The sequence below is a fragment of the Sciurus carolinensis genome, chromosome 4 (genome assembly GCF_902686445.1).
Source record: "Sciurus carolinensis chromosome 4, mSciCar1.2, whole genome shotgun sequence".
NCBI lineage: Eukaryota > Metazoa > Chordata > Mammalia > Rodentia > Sciuridae > Sciurus > Sciurus carolinensis.
The window spans coordinates 11,506,946-11,524,808 of record NC_062216.1 but is presented as its reverse complement, the minus strand read 5'-3'; the positions used below and the strand labels follow the sequence as shown (position 1 = coordinate 11,524,808).

General features: G+C 50.9%; 1 protein-coding gene across 1 annotated transcript in view; it reads left to right on the top strand.

Moving 5' to 3' along the window:
• Nucleotides 1-17,863, top strand: part of Dpysl2 (dihydropyrimidinase like 2) — a 62,595-nt gene that overhangs the window by 23,249 nt on the left and 21,483 nt on the right. The window contains exons 4-7 of the mRNA XM_047550414.1: nucleotides 13,796-13,960; nucleotides 16,294-16,355; nucleotides 16,691-16,771; nucleotides 17,248-17,316. Coding sequence (XP_047406370.1) covers nucleotides 13,796-13,960; nucleotides 16,294-16,355; nucleotides 16,691-16,771; nucleotides 17,248-17,316 — 377 coding nt within the window. The remainder of the gene's footprint in view (nucleotides 1-13,795; nucleotides 13,961-16,293; nucleotides 16,356-16,690; nucleotides 16,772-17,247; nucleotides 17,317-17,863) is intronic.

The following is a 17,863-nucleotide window of genomic DNA, read 5'->3' as shown; positions in this document are numbered from 1 at the left end:
TTTCAGACAGGGTCTTGCTCAGTTGCCTAGGCTGGCCTTGAACTTGGGATCCTCCTGCCTCAGCCTCTTGAGGAGCTGGGATTAGGGTGTGTGCACTCAGCCACTTTTGACTTTTGTTTTTGCCTTGGGAAAAATGTTTTTTATTTATTAATTTATTTTTTAAATTAGAGCTTAATGGTTGTACAGAATATTTGGCTTCATCCCGACAAACTCACACAGGCATGGAAATCGATTTCAGCTCATGATCCAGTGGTGCCTGGTTCTTCCTCGAGGAGGGAACCAGCCAGGGAGTCGAAGCCCTTCCCCGTGAGTCAGCGTTCTGTTCTGCGTCTGTCGCAGGCTGCGCTCAGCTCCGAAGCCGGGCTGAGCCCCATAGGTGTTCTCTCGCTGTGTGTAGGTTTGTCTCCGTCTGCCCTTCTCTGCCTCCGCCCTTCCTTGCTGTCCTCTCTTATGATGTGCCTGCACCTGGTGTGGTGGCCGGCCCCTCATTTAAGTTCGTCTTTCAAGTTGACCCTCAGGGTGGGACCTGGATGATCTTGGTCCTCACCCTTGTGTGACAGCAGGAAGACGCCAGCTCTGAGGGAGAGTCCACAACCACCGCTCCCCAAGGGCAATTTGATGACTCTTATTTTGACCAAATGGTGGTCCTTCTTGGTAATTTTGGAGAGAGTGGATGAGGAGTCAGCTGGTCAGATTTGGGTAGCAGAATGTCATTGGGTCCTGGGAAGTTGCGCCAGTGAGGAGTGAAAATCACCCAGTACTGTGCCAGGTCTGAGGTCTACTGGCCAGTGTCCAGCGGGATGGTCTTGGAAGGCTCCTGAGACAGGCAGAGCAAGTGCAGAGCTGGAGGTCAGCGTGGCTGCCCCTGGGGCTCCGGGCTGCCAGAGTCTGGCATGAGCCACGTCCACCCTGACCCCTTCCTGTCAAGTCTTGCGTTTGCCCTGGGAAGTTGCTTGGTTTGGATGTCCTTTGTTCCCTAATGGTTCACGAGTCGGAAGCTTGCACCTCTGGGTGGTGGTGTTGGGGATGGTAGGAACCTTCGGGAGGAGGAGCCTAGCAGGAGGTCCGTAGGTCATGGGGGGTACCCGCAGAAGGAATGAACATTATTCATGGGACCCCTGAGTTCTGAAGAAAGCAAGTCATTACAAAATAAACCAAAGCAGTGATTACGTATAGCCCTCTCTAGGAAGTAGTACACAGTCATTAAAAACCATCGCGGGAAATATTTGTGAATGTGAACACGTTCATGATATATTGGTGGGAAAAGGCATACACTATGATCAGTACGTCCAGTTGGATACTGTTTTCTTTTTTTCCGATGCTGGAGATTGAAACTAGGCTTCTCACATGCCAAGTACCTGCAGTGCCTCTGAGCCACACCCCCAGCCCACCCCTTTAAAGAGTTTTATTGAAGTATAATTTACATACTATTCATTATACTACTAGTTCATAAAAAATACACGTGTATAAGTGGGTATGAAAAAAGATCATATAGACATGTGAACATATGAATAATAATATTTTCTTTGAATGATGGGATGAACAGTGGAAAATCTTATTTTATTTCTCTCAGTCTTTCTGGTGTTCCAGGTTTTTGGCATTGAAATACTTTTGTACTTCAAGGAATTTTCTCTAAAGAATAGTTCCTTTGGAGCTGTGCTTTGCATCTGGGTTATTATCTCTTATCTCTGGCCTTCCTGAGAAGGAAGAGAACATACTGTGAGCGAGGGTTTGCATTTACATATGGCGGGTGTGGTGCTGGGCTGTGTCTGTGTGTCACCTGGACTCTCAAACTGTCCCCAGGGTTGTAAAGAGTGATTACAGGCTCCCTGAACAACAGGTCCTTCACCAGGCTTAAGCCTCTTGTCCAGCTACATTGGCTTTTATTCAGAGTCTTGCTCATCAACTGGGGACAAAAAAGACCCATTGAACCATGAGCCCGGGCCTGAGAACCATGGTACCATGGCTGAAGTCAGGCTCGAGGGATGTCATGCTCTGTTTTTTGCTCTGTTTTTGAATTCAGTCCAGGTTTCTAGGAGGAAAACACCCATCGAATTGTGTTGGCTCTAGATTGGGCCCGGTCAACACATGACATCACCGAGGCTTCCTTCCCTGCTGGACTTCATTTGGAGGGGAGGCAAGAGGGATTGCGCAATGCTGAAACAAACAGATCAGAGGCCAGACTCCTCCTGCCTTCGCTTCCGAGCTTAGCTCCAGTCCAAGAGCTGACCTGCTCCTCACTGTGCGCAGTGAGGCCGTCCCGGCAGCTTTTGTACAAGGGAACGGTGTTCACATGCTGGTTAGAGTTCTGTGTCCCCACTGGTTATTGTTGGAACGAGGGGCTCTTGATTTTATCCTAATAATGTGTCATCTGGCCAGAAATGATATCCTCCAATAGAGTTGTCAGCACCGCATTGTTTATTTCAATCTGTAATTTCACCGGAGGATTATTGTAATCTGATCACGTGGGTTGTTGGCAGACAGACCTCTAAAGATGTCAACAGGACGCTCTTGTGGATTTACTCAGTGTTCTTTCCTGTCATTGTCATTGGCCTTTGGGAAGTCCTTAAGCGTATGGTCCTCGTGCCCTCTTACGAAGGCACGGACGGGAAAGAAAACCGAGTCAAAACCATTCTCTGCACGTGGAGGGCTTGTGGTGCGCCTGCTGTTTTTCTGATGTTCTCCGCAGCCCTGTAATCTCTTATTTTTGGCAAGCCAGCGCCAAATCTGTGGTCCCGTAGCCCGTGGCAACCAAAGCGGAGACAAACACAGGAAGTGTCATTACTCACATATTTCTCCAGCCACCTCATCTGGCCCGACTCAGCCAACTGCCACCCCTCCTTTGAGGTGGAGCTCCTAGGGCCCCGTCTGGCCAGGGAGGGGTCGAACTGGTCCCCGCGTGGAGCATCTTTAGGTTGTCACCGCGGCCCCGGGCTCTCTGTTGCTCATTGTGTCTCTCGTCTTCCTGTAATTTGTTCATGGTCTGGAATTTATTTCTGGCAGACTGCAGAGAAAACTGGGAAGCTCCTCTGTTTCCTCATAGTGTCTGAGGACCCAGGAGGGACAACCCCACCCTACCTGTCACACGGGCTCTCACGCATGTGTGCACATTCATCCGTGGGAACACGCGTGCACACATACACGTGGGGAGGGAGGAACCGGGGCATCCATCAGCCTGGGTTCCCTGTGTCTCTGGGGTTTTTGAAAGGGTGAGTCATTTTACCATCTTCAAAGCTGCCGGAGTTGGAGCTGGTGTTCCCTGGGCTCTCGAGGGACCCCCCGCAGGATCAGGTTTCTTTGCTTTTGATTGGAATGACATGGACTCTGCTAATGAGGATGGCTCGACTTGTCTGCTGCCACTGGCGGTTTTATTTGCATTTGATTTCTGATAAAAGGGGAAGTGAATGGTTTGTTCCTAGATGTTCTGTGATGGGAGATCGTTCACCTCGTGCGGTCGAGGTAGGGGTGCCTGGGAGGCGAAAGCCTGCGTTTCTATCTGTCACAGAGCCTCTGACTTAGTCAGTGCCTACTTGCTGTGTAAACAGGACAGATCTGTTTGTCTCTTGAGTCTTAATCAGTGTCACGCAGGAGACTGTCCTCTGGGTGAGACTCCCCGTTCCAGGCCTTCCTTGCGGCACTGTGGGGCTCCTGCCTCCTTCTCTCAGCTGCGCCTCTCAGGTCCCCTCCTGTGTCCTATTCTTCCAGGCTGGTGCTCTGTGCCCTTCCCCTCCTGCTGAGGGGTGCGGCCGGTCTCCCCATGAGCTGCACTGGAGGGTTCTTGGACGCTTGCAGAACACAGTGCAGGCCTGGGACTGCACCAAGCCACTTTGTCCTCGGGTAGTCCTGTGTTACTCTGGGCTTATCTGACACAGATTAGACAGCACCTGCTATTGTAAGCCCTTTATAAACCCTACTTTATAGCAGCCCTGTGAGTGGCACTATCATGATGTGCATTTTACAGATGAGAAAACCAAGGCCCAGAAAGGGTAAAGGATCCCAAAGTTACAGTTAGTCATTGGCAGGACTGGAGTGCAAATTCAGACTCCAGAGTTCATGCTTTGAGCCCCCCTACTATGAAACAGGCACTGTTGCTACTCTTCTTTTGCAGATGGGGAAACTGAGGCCACTGCGGGGTTAAGTAACTTGCTCAGGGTCCCAGAACTAGTCTGCAGGAGCCCTAGAATTCAAGCCCAGGCAGGTGACTCTAAGCCTCTGGTAGACTGAAGATTCCCTGTGGCTGGTTGTCTCACCCCTGTCCCGGCAAGTTCAGTGTGGATGGTTACAGCCGTGGGGACACGGGTCTTGCTGTTTCTTGGACACTCTTCACTGTCCAGCCTAGCGTTATGGATGGTGCAGTTGGGCCCTGTTGTCTGTGCCAGGTGTTTGAGAGCTGACCAACCTGAGGGCCTGTGAAGTGGCTTCTTGGGACTTCAGGTGCTAGAGAAATTCCAGGATCAAAATGTAGGAGGCTGGGTTGGTGCTTCCCCCACCGGTGAAGGGACACGAGATACTGTCAATGTGGCTTTTGTTCCGACTCAGACTTCGAATGCCTGTCTAATTACAGGAAACAATCCTCACCCCACGCTTAGCTGAGGATTTCGACATCTCTTGGAGAAATTCTACATGGACCTGGGGCTGGAGGCTCTGCCCTTGAATGGATCTGGCTGGGCTTTGCTCCTTTGGCTCTCCTGCCTTCTCCCCGGGCCACACTGTCCTCATCCTGTTTTGGAGATGGCATTTCCTATGAAGCATGTGTCAGTCTGTGGACATAAACTTGGAGTGGAGACAAAGCACAGCTTCTCTCTGTACCGGGTCAAGGAGCTCAGAGCCCCGGGGGCCCAGGGTCTGGGCCCACTCCATCTGCTTAGATCTCAGAGGCCTCAGCCTTGGCTGAGGAGTTATCTCTGGACTCTGGTTAACATACCCAAGAAGCACCTGGGAGAAGGGCCAAGCTAGGACGAGAACTAACATGGCGGATGTGGCCGGTGGGTCATCGATCACTGTGTGCAGCTGGTTGGTCTGGCCGATCCCTGATCTATTACTTGTTTCTCTAGCTGGTCTTGGAAAGTGGTTATTTATCTGAAACAGAGATAGCCTGGAAGAGTGGAAAGAAATGTGTGTTTTACCCCCTTACATAGTAAGCAAGTAGAATGGATACTAGCAACGTCTGGGGTGACATCCCACTGGGTTGCTGGTGGCAGAGTGAAGTGGTGGCACTTTTGGATCGTAGTGTAGATGTCTGGATTAGGAACTGCAGTCCCTCTGGTAAAAACCTCTCTAAGGCTCTCCAGAGAAAGCCTTGTGAAACAGCGTCAGTGTGAATGTGTTCAGAATAGAGGAAGCGTGGAAGGGTTCTTCAGTAGGGAAACGGTAAAGAAAAGGATAGCGGGTTCCTCAAGAGCACTGAATTATGAGCCTGTAATCTCAGCGCTCAGGAGGCTGAGGCAGGAGGATCTGAGTTCAATGCCAGCCTCAGCAACTTAGGCCCTAAGCAACTCTGAGAGACCCTGTCTCTAAATAAAATACAAAAAATGGCTGGCAGTGTGGCTCAGTGGTTAAGTGCCCCTGAGTTTAATCCCCAGTACCCACCCCCCCCAAAAAAAATTGAATTATGAAGACTCCAAGACAACATGCAATTAAAATAAGAAAAAGAAAAACCTCACACAATTAAAAGTGAGCATGCCACACCCACATAAAATCCATGCACAGGACCTATCTGGAAGCTAATGTAGAAAAAGAATAGTAGATATTATTACGGTGGTGAGATCATAGGTAATGTTTCTTCTATATAATAAAAAGGAGAGGAAATGGGATGGATTTGAGATTCAGTCCTGGATTTAATTCTGGTGTTGCTACCTCTGATCATGCATCTTTGAGCAACTTCTGAAACCTCCCTGGGTGTCAGAGTCTTCATCAGTAAAATGATAGGAGATTTCGGGGACCTTCAGAATTGTTCTGGTTCCAGCCACTAAATGTCTGCAGGCGGAGTCTGCCAGATTTGCTTGTGGGTTGGTGAGACTCAGAGGCAGATAGAAGCGTCGTTATGCACAAACGATCATAGTCCTTTGAGGCCTTGTGCTTGCTACTGTTGCTCCCCCCAGCGACTCTTGGTCTGACGAAACCTTCCCTGCAGAGCGCGCTCAGAACATGCGTGACTTTTCTGAGTGAGGGTCTGTAATCCCCCAGTCCTCAAGGTCAAGTGTCAAGTAGTGTGGGGGAGTGGGTCACGGGCCCTCTCCCCCGCCCAGCCCATGCCCCATGGTTGCTTCTGGGGCCATTCCTGGGGCCTTGACCCATGCTGCCTGCAGATGGATCTCTTATTCCCCCACATCTGCTTTTGGTGAGTCAGAGAGAGTTTCTGCTCATTGGTTCCTCACTCTTCGGGATTTACACATTGTAAATGACCCTTCGTCACAACACACAGATTTCATTAGCCTGGCCTTTGATCTGGGATGCCAGGAGCCCACATGCAGTGGGGCCTGAGGAGAAGGGTTTTATGAGGTGCCAACGTGTTGAAGGGCTCTTCACCTAATGCCCGGAAGTGACTTTCACAGCTCACGCGGGATGTTCTCCTGCTGTCCCCCGGGCTGAGTTCATTAGCTGCCCGTGCAAGGGGGCCTGTGTGTGTTCCGGGTGACAGAAAAGGACTTGGGAATGGAAAGTCGGCTGACCGCTCTTTAGGGACCTGCCGGGAGGGTGTCACCAGGGCTGGAAACCAAGGCAGACTGCTGCAGGCTCCTGGGCGGCCATCCCTACCACAGAGGCAGGCCCGGGGCCTCCGGCTGCCCATCTGTGACACCGGATCCTGCACCTGTGCCCGTGTGGGTGGCACCGACAAGGGAAGGCGTGTGATGGCGCAAAGTCCTTGGAGCCTGCTCAGCCTGGGCTGCTGGCCTCCTGCTGAGGTCAACAAGCTATGGGATGAACTCATAAACGGGTCCCATTTTCCCATGCCCATTGTCCCACGTCACCATTCAGGAGGAGAGGGGCATCTGGTTCCTCAAGTGGGGACTCTTGTTGTGTCTGTGTTCATCTGTGAAAACGGGACAAAGAGACAGAGGTGGCTTTCCAAGGTCGTCTTTAGAATCAGAAATCACTGACTTTGGAATCCAGGCCTTCTCTCTGTCCTGCTCCCAGCTTTAGTCTCCAGCTCTGATTCTTGTTCTTCCTGAGCTATCTTCCAGCAGCCTGAAAGGAACAGGCCCCAAGGAGGAAGTATGGCCAGCAGAGAGAGTGGGGTGCAGGTGCGGATGGCTCCAGGCACCCAATTCCAGCTTCATGATGAGCAGCTCCCTCTTGCAGCAGGTGCCCACTCTGAGAGGTGCTTTGGCTGGTGGGCCTCTTGGATTTAGGTGCTTATCATGGGCACTTGTCATGGACTATAGAGGGCCCCATCCCTCAGATCCATTGACCTGCAAGTGTGGGGGTCAAGAATGTGGAGGCAGAAGAATGAGGAGGAGGCAGGTCAGGGGAGAGGAAGGAGGATTAGGAGAGGAAAAGGCAGATGAGAGTGAGATAGGAAGCCGCATGCGGGCCAGCCTGGGCGGCACCTCCAGAACCTCGCTCAGGACCTTCCGAGTCAATGTCAGGAAGGCGAGTGAAGCCAAAGAAGGGTGCAGACGGGAGATCCGGGGGGAGCGACTGAGGATCTCTCTGTATCATTTCTAAAAACTGCATGTGAGTCTACAGTGATCTCAAAAAAAAAAAAAAAAAAAATGTTTAAAACATTCAGGTCCAATATGTGAGTTTTCCAGGAGCGGTTTATTTTTCTATGTCTTAACACTTTGCCAGTGTGCAATAAGCATAAAAATAGGGGAGCCAGAGCCACTGAAGCCATAAAAAGGAACAGAGTACTGATTCATGCTGCAGCGGGCAAGCTTGCAAGCATTGTGCTAGCGCGACCGCGGACTGTGCGATTGCATCTGTGTGTGGCGTCTGGAATCAGCACGCCAGAGAGCCCAGCAGATTAGCCGTGGCCCACGGTGGGGCATAACGGGGTTGGAGGGGTGGGGAGGGGCTGCTAATGGGTACGGGGTTTCTATTTTGGAAGTTTTTCTAAAAATAGGTTGTGATGCTGGTTGTACAGAGCTGAGAATATACTAAAAATTATTGAGTTGTATCTTTAAATAGGTAAAATGTATAGTTATGTGAATTATATCTCTGTTAAACTGTTAAAAACGTAGGGTCCTTTGACAATTTTAATGTAAGTAATATGGTTTGAATATCCCTTATCTGAAATGTTGGGGACCAGAGAAGTCTCAAATTTCAGAGTGTTTCAAGTTTGAGAGCAATTACACAATGAGCCATCCCAAGTCTAAACTTGAAACTCATTTGTTTCCTTGTGCCTTAAGTACACAGCCTGAAGGTAACTGTATACATTATTTTAGAGTACCTGCATTTTGACTGGAACTTGTCACATGAGGTCGGAGGTGGAATTTTCGGCTTTGGGCATCATGTTTGAGATTTTTGGGGAGCATTTTGGATTTGGGATTCTTGGATTATGGATCGGCAACTTGTAATAGCCCTCTGGAAAGAGCTGGTGGTGTTTAGGTGAAAGTACTTCCAGATTCTGCCTGTAACTTCCAACTTCAGGCCCCTGGCCCAGGCGGGTTCCTGGCTTCCCCGCCAAGCAGTTTCCCAGGCCTTCCACCCAATCCGCGGTGGGGTTTCCCCCAGCAAGTCCTGAGGGAAGGGGAGCCTGCGTGCCACTGTTTGCGGGTCCTGTGTGGACTTCTGTAGTTCTTGCTAGGCAGCTTCGTGCCTGTGTCTTCTTTTCTTTTCTTTTTTAACTTTTGTTTGTTGGTTTGTTTGTTTATTTTATGTGGTGCTGAGGGTCGGACCCAGCACCTCTCTGTGCTAGGTGAGGTGCCACCACTGAGCCCCAGCCCCAGCCCCATGCCCCTGTTTTCTAGGTGACAAAAGGGAAGTCCCAGGGTGTGACCACAGCAGGGAGGACTGCAGCAGGACAGGGGTGCCTGGACCCCAAGGTCCACCCCCTGTCACTGCTGGTGGCTGAGTGTTTCCTCTTGCAGGGGCAGATAGGGTAGGACGGTCCCCATGGGGAAGGCCTGCAAGCTCCGGGCATGTCGTTTGCAGCTCGCATCCGCAGCAGGGACTCCGCTGCCTCCGGAAGAGAGAGTGACCTCCTGTCCTGTTCCCTCGGACTGCTCCTCCCGGGAGAGCTCGGCTGGGAAATGGACTGTGGGAAAACCCGGGCAGCCTCTCGGGTGCGTTTCCGCGCATCCGTCGCTCTCGGGGGAAGCACGTGGCTTTCCCTGACTGACTCGGCTTCATCCGGGTCCTGAGTTTTCGAGGGTCCCCAGCCTATGCGCCCCCGTGGTGGGCCTCCAGGGAGCCTGACGCTTGTCCTGTGGGTCCTGCAGCGGGGCTGGAGCCCACAGGCCTGCAGAGTGAACGTGCACCGGGGAGCGGTGTGCCCTCGCCTCGCTGTTCCCAAGTGACCCTCGCCAGATGTGGCGCTTGGTAGAAATGGGGTGCACGGGGTCCCCGCCCGCACCCCGAGTCGGAGCCCCGGGAGGCCCACACCTGTGTTCGTGAGCCCCGAAGCGCTGTGAGGACCGGACACCGGGTGATCTGCCACCCCTGGGCACCCGGGGTATGGGCTGTCATTGGTCCAAGGGTGTCCTCAGCAGTCGCCTCCTGCTGTGCTGGCAGCGGGGGCAGAGCTACAGCCAGTGGTGGGTCAAGGGCGAGGGCCAGCGGGCATGCCCAAGGGGCTTCTCAGGCTCCGTGGGTGAAGAAGGGAGGCGAAACTTCTGGAGGAAATGAGCTTTTGGAAGATAATTTTTTTCTCCTAAAAATTAAAGGCCCGGGGATGCAGCTCACTGGGAAAGGTTGGCCGAGCAACGCCCTGGGTTCCACTTTAAAAAAGAAAGAGGGATGTAGGGGACAGTTAGCGCCAGACATGGGGTGTCAGGCCGCCATTTAATACCGGCAGCGATAAGGGAACAAAAGAAAAATAGCCCGGGGCAGAGCCCAGTCTTATTTCTCTGTAATGTATGTGCAAATTAAAAATATTATCAAATGCTTTATCTAATAATACTAACATTAAGGTATTTTTAAAAGTCATCATAAAGCGCCAGAGCGGAAAGGATCATTCTCTGGCCATGAGCTTGTGGATCTTGGCCTTGGCAGTGTTTGCCCTTCTCCCGAGAGGGGTTTGTTTTTTTAATCCCAAAGGAAACAGATCTGCTGAACATATCAGGCTTCCTTATTTACTTTGGCTAGAAGGCCTAATTCTAAATCTAGCTGCGTGTAGGTCCAATGTTATTTATCGGCGCACACATACACACGCACACACAAACACGTGTTTTATACACATGCACATGTGCACACACATGCAGGCCTCCTTCTTGGTTTCACTTTATGTCCACCGTTGGTTTCCTTCTTCCTTATCGCCTTTTCTTATTTCTGCTTGAATCCAGTCTTCTTATAATTATCATTTTAAGCCACTTTTGAGAGGAGATAGACTACAGATAAAGAAATGGAATAAATACACAAAATGTAGGAAAAAGGTGTAGAGGAAATATACCAAATTTGAGTAGGTTGGTTTTTGACAGGGTGGTGGTGGTGGTGATTGGATTCCATGTGATATTAACTCTGCCTAAAATTTGAGATTTTCTACCTAAGATCACATCATCAGAAAAATCACTGAAAAAAATTTTTTTTGAGTTCTGGAAATTGAACCCAGGGCCTCATATATGCTAGTAAGTGCTCTGCTGCTGAGCTTTACCCCAAGCCCCCGAATTGCTTTTTTTTTTTTTTTTTTTAATAAGCAATCATCCCTCCCTCTTTCTTTCTTCAGTACTTAGGATTGAACCCAGGCTTCACACATGCTTGGTAAGCACTGGACATCTACATTTAGCCCAGAACAACAATTTTCTCCCCCACCCCCTGCTGGCCAGCGGATGACCGCCCTCTGACTGGCAGGCGGCATGAGTGGGCAGAGGCTCTCTGGGCTTCACGGCAGCTCTGGGGCATGATCAGGAAAAGCTTCCCCGGGCTCTCGGACAGTACAGATGTCCCTTTGTATCCAAAGGTTCTGCATCTGTGAGTTCAGCCCACTATGGGTTCAACCAACTACAGATAGAAAATGTTTGGAAAAAAACATTCCAGAAAGTTCCAAAGAGCAAAACTGAAATTTGCCTCAAAGCAAGTTGTAATGCTGAATCCACTGAATCCACTGAAATGGAGGGATGTATAGGCATCCCTCTAGGTATTATAAATAATCTAGAGGTGACTGAAAGTTCAGTGGCATTTAGCTAGTGGTGGAGGGCCTGCTTGGGGGCCCTGGATTTGATCTCTAACACAAAAAAGAAAAAGAAAGAGAGAAAAGGACACTGGAGGATGTGTGTGGGTCATGTGCAAATGCTATGCCATTTTCTGTAAGGGCCCTGAGCATCTGTGGATTTTGGCACAGGCATGGGTACGGGCCACCAGCAAAGTCCCGGAATCAGTGCCTCGTAATGCCAAGGGGTGACTCTGTGACTTGCTGCTCCACTTGGTCCTGGGTGGCAGAATGCAACAGCTGAGAGGCAGCATTCATTTATTTACTTAGAACATTTATTGGGCTCTTCCTGGGTCTGGACACTCAGTCTCTGCCCTGAGGAATTTATGTCCTAGTGGTGGGCGGGGTCAGGCAGTAAATGAGTGATGCTCATATGGAAACTCTTGCAAATTGTGGTATAGCTGTGGGATGGTGACAGACCCTAAGGATGAGCAAGGAGAGCAGATTTCCAGAGAAGGGGGGCAGCCTGGGGTGGGCAGGTGCTGGGCGAGCCACAGAAGTGAGATGCTGTCAGGGTGGCCGTGGCTATGAGCAGGTAGGGGACAGAGAGCATGGGGGTGTCAGCCAGGTCCAGATCTACCGGACCTGAGGAAGGAGTCTGAATTTGACTCTGCAGATGGAGGACGGCTCCTGAAGGATTTAAGCAGGCGACTGGCAGCAGCTGGTTAAGAGGTTTTAGAAGATTCACTTGGCTGCTTAGGAGGGAGGAGGGCAAGAGACGAAGCAGGGAGTGGCCATGGAGACTGTCTGAACTGATTGCCACTGATGTTTTTCTGTTTTATTTATTTTTTTTTGTGGGTGGTATGGGGGGCACAATTTAAGAAGAAAAATTAGAATTGTTTTGTCACAATTTCTGTTAGTATTTTACCAATGGAACAGGGTTGCATTTAAAATGTACATCAGTTTTTGCTTTTGTTAGGTAATATTATCATATTACGGATATCAGGTATCTGCCTGACAAATTACATAGACAAATACTTCTATTTTATTCTAATACTTACAACAACTTATAAAAAACAGATTCTATTAAAAGAAAATTCACCTTCATGGGCCATATTTTGAAGATTTTTAATTGACACATTCCAATTGCTTATACTTACGGGGTGCAGCGGGGCACTCAGTGCATAGGTACGACCTGTAGTGACCTGATCAGGGAACTCGGTGTCTCCGATGGCCATATCCCTGGCATACATAAACCAAGCTCAGGAGCTGGCAGTCTAGCAGCATCAGAAGATGTGGTTTGTTTCAGAAATCTGGGCTCCGCATGTTGCCAATGCTGGCATTTTCTTAACTTAGTAAGCTGCTTACCTGGGTGTAGAACATCTAATATTTTATTTGGGAAGAATGGCCATTGCTTTAGGCATCTAGAATCCTGGGCTTCATCTTGATTGTTGCCCAAGATTGGTTCGACCTTGGACAAGTATCATTTTGCTTTGTACTTTTTGAAGATGGGTGATAGTCTGGGGAGCCTGTCATCACAGTAGCTGGGTGAGAGCTCCTGAAGGCCTAGGAGAGATAATGGCACCTGCAAAGGCCCTGTGGTGAGAGGGACAAACTGGTGGTGCAGCACCAAAAAGACTGCCTGTGTAGCTGGAGAGAGAGTGAAAGGCAGAGATAGTCCAGGGTCTGTTTGTAGAGGTGGCGGGCCTTGGGGACCTTGTTGGGGATTTTAATCTCTATGTGAAGTGCAAGTGGACACTGCACTTAGCCCAGGGAGCTAGGTTAGGTTGATAGCTGTGCTTCTCGTTGAATCCCCATAATAAAGGTCTATGCTGGGTAATATTGTCCCCGTTTCAAATCAGCACAGACACTTAGGACCTGGAGATTAAGTCGTTTATCCTAGGGTACCTTGAGGGTGAATGGTGGAGCCAGGAAACAGACTCCGAGTAGCCTGAGCCCGTGGTCCTTTGTCCTCCATGTCAGCTACCTCAATAATAATATAACAACAGCCACAGCTTTAGAATGCTTTGAACTCTTAAGATGAAAGATTTCCCTTAAATTACAGAGTGGTATCATGCTGCAGAAACATGAGCGGTCACGGGAGGGTGGCAGTGCCCTGGCACTTTGGAAAGGCCAGCGTGCGTGGCTGGGCTCCAGGCCTCCCAGCGCCCAGCCGTCTGGGGCGGGGGGCGTCTCATGGCAGCTAACAGCACAAAGAAGGTTTTGGCTCCTCTGGCCGGTCATTCGACACTGCCATTGTCCATAAGGACGCGTTGTCTGTGAGGTGTGCCCCAGGGTTAGGGACTTGGAGCTGGCACATCAGATGGGGCGGTTCGCGTGTGGTTTCACTGGGCAGCCGAGGCCAGTTTCTCCTTCCCCCTCGGGAGTGCTCCGCTGGCTTCGGTGCATTCTCAGATGCTGGATGTAGACATCACTGTCTCGGCTGGGAACCCAAGAAGCCCAGTTCAGGGTTCAAGGGGGAAAGCACCTGCCAGCCATGTCCTGTGGGTTTCTTGTCCATGACGACGTGTGTCTCTTCTCTCCTAGTTGACCATGTTGTCCCTGAGCCTGGGACGAGCCTGCTGGCTGCCTTCGACCAGTGGAGGGAGTGGGCGGACAGCAAGTCCTGCTGTGACTACTCTCTGCATGTGGACATCACCGAGTGGCATAAGGGCATCCAGGAGGAGATGGAGGCGCTGGTGAAGGACCACGGTAGGTCACGCTGATGGCTGCTGCTGGTGGTTGCCTTCCCGGCCAGGCGTTGGCAGGGCCCTGGAGAAACGCTCTGGATAATGCTTCTGGATCTCATTCGTGCCTCTTGCCCGTGCCTGCCCCTGGTCAAGGAGGTGGGGCTTTGGGGCAGCAGCCTGTGCTGACCGGAGGGCCTAACCCAATGCATTAACAGTTGTGGTCGAGAGGAGAATGTGCACCCTGCTACAGGGGCCTGCTTTAGTGTGACAGCTGCCTGCAGCTTGCTGGTCTTCGGGTCCCCTGCTCTCTAGCCAGGCTGGGAGTTGAGGCTGCAGTGAGTGTTGGTGAGCCCCGGTGAGGCCGCTGGGCCGTCAGAGTGCACCTGAGCCATGAGCGTTGTGCAGCCTTGGAGTTCAGGGTCATGTGAGGGTGAGGAGACGCTCCACACCTGAGACAGCCTGAGGGTCTTTTGTTTCACAGTTTCCAGGGATTGGAGAGATTCACAGGAGGCAGGAGGAAGCTACCTCAAGGTGTCTCCAGCACTCCTGTCAACAGGAACCTTGGGGGCTTGGGGGTTTTGTGGGGGAGTCAGAGCACGTGGTCTTCCCAGATCCCCTCGAGCTTAGCTGTGGGCTGGGTTTCTGGGGCCACTCATTGACCTCACTGGGTATTGACCTTCAGAGAAGCACCTGTGCACGTAGGGGACTTCCAGGCTCAGGAGTACTGTGTGCTGCAAGTACAGAGCAGGAGGGAGACCTGGGTGTGGGTGTGGATGGGGTGGGTGGGGGGCATCCACAGATGTGGTGCAGAACCCCAGGATGGGGAGCTAGAGTCTCAGCTATATTTCTTTGCCCTTCCACAGACTAACTGTGTGACCTTGGGCAAATTCCTTAAAGTTTATGGGTCTCCCCCCTTTTTTTTCCAATTAAATCTCCCACATGAGGATACTGGACTGAGATGTTTCGTAAAGTTCTTTCCAGCCTGAAGATTCCACAGACAAGAAAATGGGCGACCTTTGACCTTTTTCACATTTGAGAATAACCAGACTCCCATGGAGTTAACTTTCAATACTTAGAATGAATCTGCTCCAAACCAGGCCTGAGAGTTACCATGACAACTGTTGCTTAGCAAGGAGAGAAGGGCCAGGGTGTCCAGAGGCATTTAACTCAGCCGCCTCCTGCACCCCCAGGTGGCTTGGATTAAGCTCTGAGGCGAGGAGATTGTCAGGAGGATTGTTTAAAATTGTGGCTGTCGGGCAGGGATGTTTGGTCTGGTGCCTCTGGAGGCAGGGAAGCAAGGACTCCAAGAGAAGGGATGAGCCCTGGGTGTCTGCTTGTTGAGCCAATGGACCTTCTTTTGTTTAAAAAAGAGTTCCTTAAAAATTGGCAAGGAGGGCTGGGGTCGTGGCTCAGTGGCCGAGCACTTGCCTTGCACACGCGAGGCACTGGGTTCGGTCCTCAGCTCCACATGAAATAAAATAATTACTTAAATAAAAGTTAAAAAAAAAATAGGCAAGGAGTATCGTCTGCTTGCCAAAGAAAAGACATTTGGTACTGATCTGCCTAGACAGAAACTTGTCATTCATTTTCTTGTTAAAGACACGGCAGGCTTGCGTTGGGGACAGCTTAAAAAAAAAGCAGGTGTGGTAAAATACACATAACCTCGAACCCACCATTCCAACACTGGTCAGTGTCCAGGCCGGAGGCGTCAGGCACATCCACCTCACTGTGTCACAGTTAATCCCCCCCAGGACTTCTTCCTGCTAAACTGAAACTCTGCATGTTAAACAACCAACTCCACACGTCCTTGTCTGCAGCCCCGTCTGCTTCCGTCTCTCCAGGCCCCTGGTAGGAGCGGACCACAGGGTGTTTGTCCTTTGTGACTCTCTTATCTCACATAGCTAACTGTCCTCAGGGCTCTTCCACATCCTAGCAGGTGTCAGACTGTCCCTTCTAAGGCTCAGTGAAATTCTGTTGCCTGTGTAGACTGGATTTTATCTCGTCATCCGATGGATAATTGGACTGCTTCGCCCTTATTTGGTTAATGTAGACAATGCTGCTCTGAACATGAACTTTCCATTTTGATATCATTTTAAACCCACCCAACCACTGTAAGACTACTCAACAGGAATTCTCAGGGACTCTGTTCCCAGAATTCATTGGTTGCTTATGTTTTACCCTGTTTGCTTTATCATTCTCTCTGTATCTCCATCTCTGTCTGTCTTCCTTTCTCCTCTTTCTCTGTACCACACGTGTGTGTGGTATTATCACTTTCTTACTCCCTTCCAGATTCTTTGGTTTTGGTTTGTCTATTAAAAGTCAAGTTTCCACCTCTCTATTTTGTCTGTCTCTCAGGGGTCAACTCCTTCCTCGTGTACATGGCTTTCAAAGATCGCTTCCAGCTAACAGATTCCCAGGTAAGAGAGTCGGCTCTTCTGAATGGGCTCGCTGGCACCTGGGAAAGCAGTATGTGTGCATCCTTAGCTCTGTGGGACGTGGCTGGTAGAGTCATTCACTAATGCAAATCAGCCTTTAGGGAGAATGTGAGCTCAGCAACCTAGTTTCTGGGGTCAGTGCCAGTGGGCTCTGGACATGAGCCCTGGAACTGCCAGCTGGGACACAGCATGGCAGAAAGGGGCACTGAGTCTGCTCAGCTGCCAGGTGCCAGCCCAGAGCTTCTCACCCTCCTCTGCATCCTTTTGGCTCTGTAAATGGCAGAACCCCTGACTGATCCCATCTTCCTCTCTCTCAGATATATGAAGTTCTTAGTGTGATCCGGGATATTGGTGCCATAGCCCAGGTTCACGCGGAAAATGGTGACATCATTGCAGAGGTACGGAGCTTTCAGGATCATTTCTTCATCCCCTGGAGGGTGACTTTGGTAGCTGGACACCCCAGAGGCAGATCGGAGGGCCTTGTGTTCCTGTGCTGGACTCTGCTGAAGTGTCCCTGGAGGCTTGAGCTTTCTGCTAGCTGGTTCCCGTTTCAGAGAGGCTGTTTCCCTTGGGACCACAGTGCAGCTGCTGTGGGTGGGGTTGGGAAGCTCCCTGGTCATGCCCGGGCATCTTACACTGTGGCTGAGGCTGTATTGCTCTCAGCCTCCCAGGGGAAAACAGAGGGGTTGGGGAGGCTGCTCAGGCAGGCCTGGGAATAAGGCGGTGAACCCTTGTCTTCGAGGTCTTGGGAAGAGGGCAGAATGATCAGCAGAGCCAGTTTCACATCTTACCGAGGTCACTCTGTGCCCAGGTCTCTGTTGATCAGGCCTGAAGCCCGGCTTCCTGACCTTCTGACTTTCTTTACACTTTTCAGGAACAGCAGAGGATCCTGGATCTGGGCATCACGGGCCCTGAGGGACACGTGCTGAGCCGGCCTGAGGAGGTGAACACCACAGATGGGATATGGGATTTGAGGTCCCTTGGGTGCCGTGCAGAGCATGCAGAACCCACTCTGTGCCGTTTGAGAATGGGGCTTTTCTCGTGCCGACTGTCTCTCTGAGAAGCTATGGGTCATGTGTGTGTGCATGCACGTTGTACCTCTACACAGGCAAAGTGTGGTGTTATGCTGAGCCCAGAGGTAGAGCAGTGTGGTTGTGAGGCCCGAAGGCTGCTCTCTGGTTCTCAGCCCTTCCTAGGGAAGCTCTTGATTATCTTCATAACCAGCAGCCGGTCGCCAAAACAGGAACGGGGATCACAAAGCTCTTCTGTGTCTCTGGGGGAATTGTTAAGTTTTTCCATGATAAGCCTGAACCGAGTACAGCATGATCAGCAGAGTTTGGTGACAGACTCCTTTAAAATTGTGGAAGGAAAACGTAGGGTAGGGTCCCCTCAAGCACCGAGGCTGAGAATCAGGACCCTGGATGGGGCGTGCGAGTCAGCGGGGAAGGGGCTTGAGTGTAGGTGATGGACAATCTGTTCTTCTCAAGTAG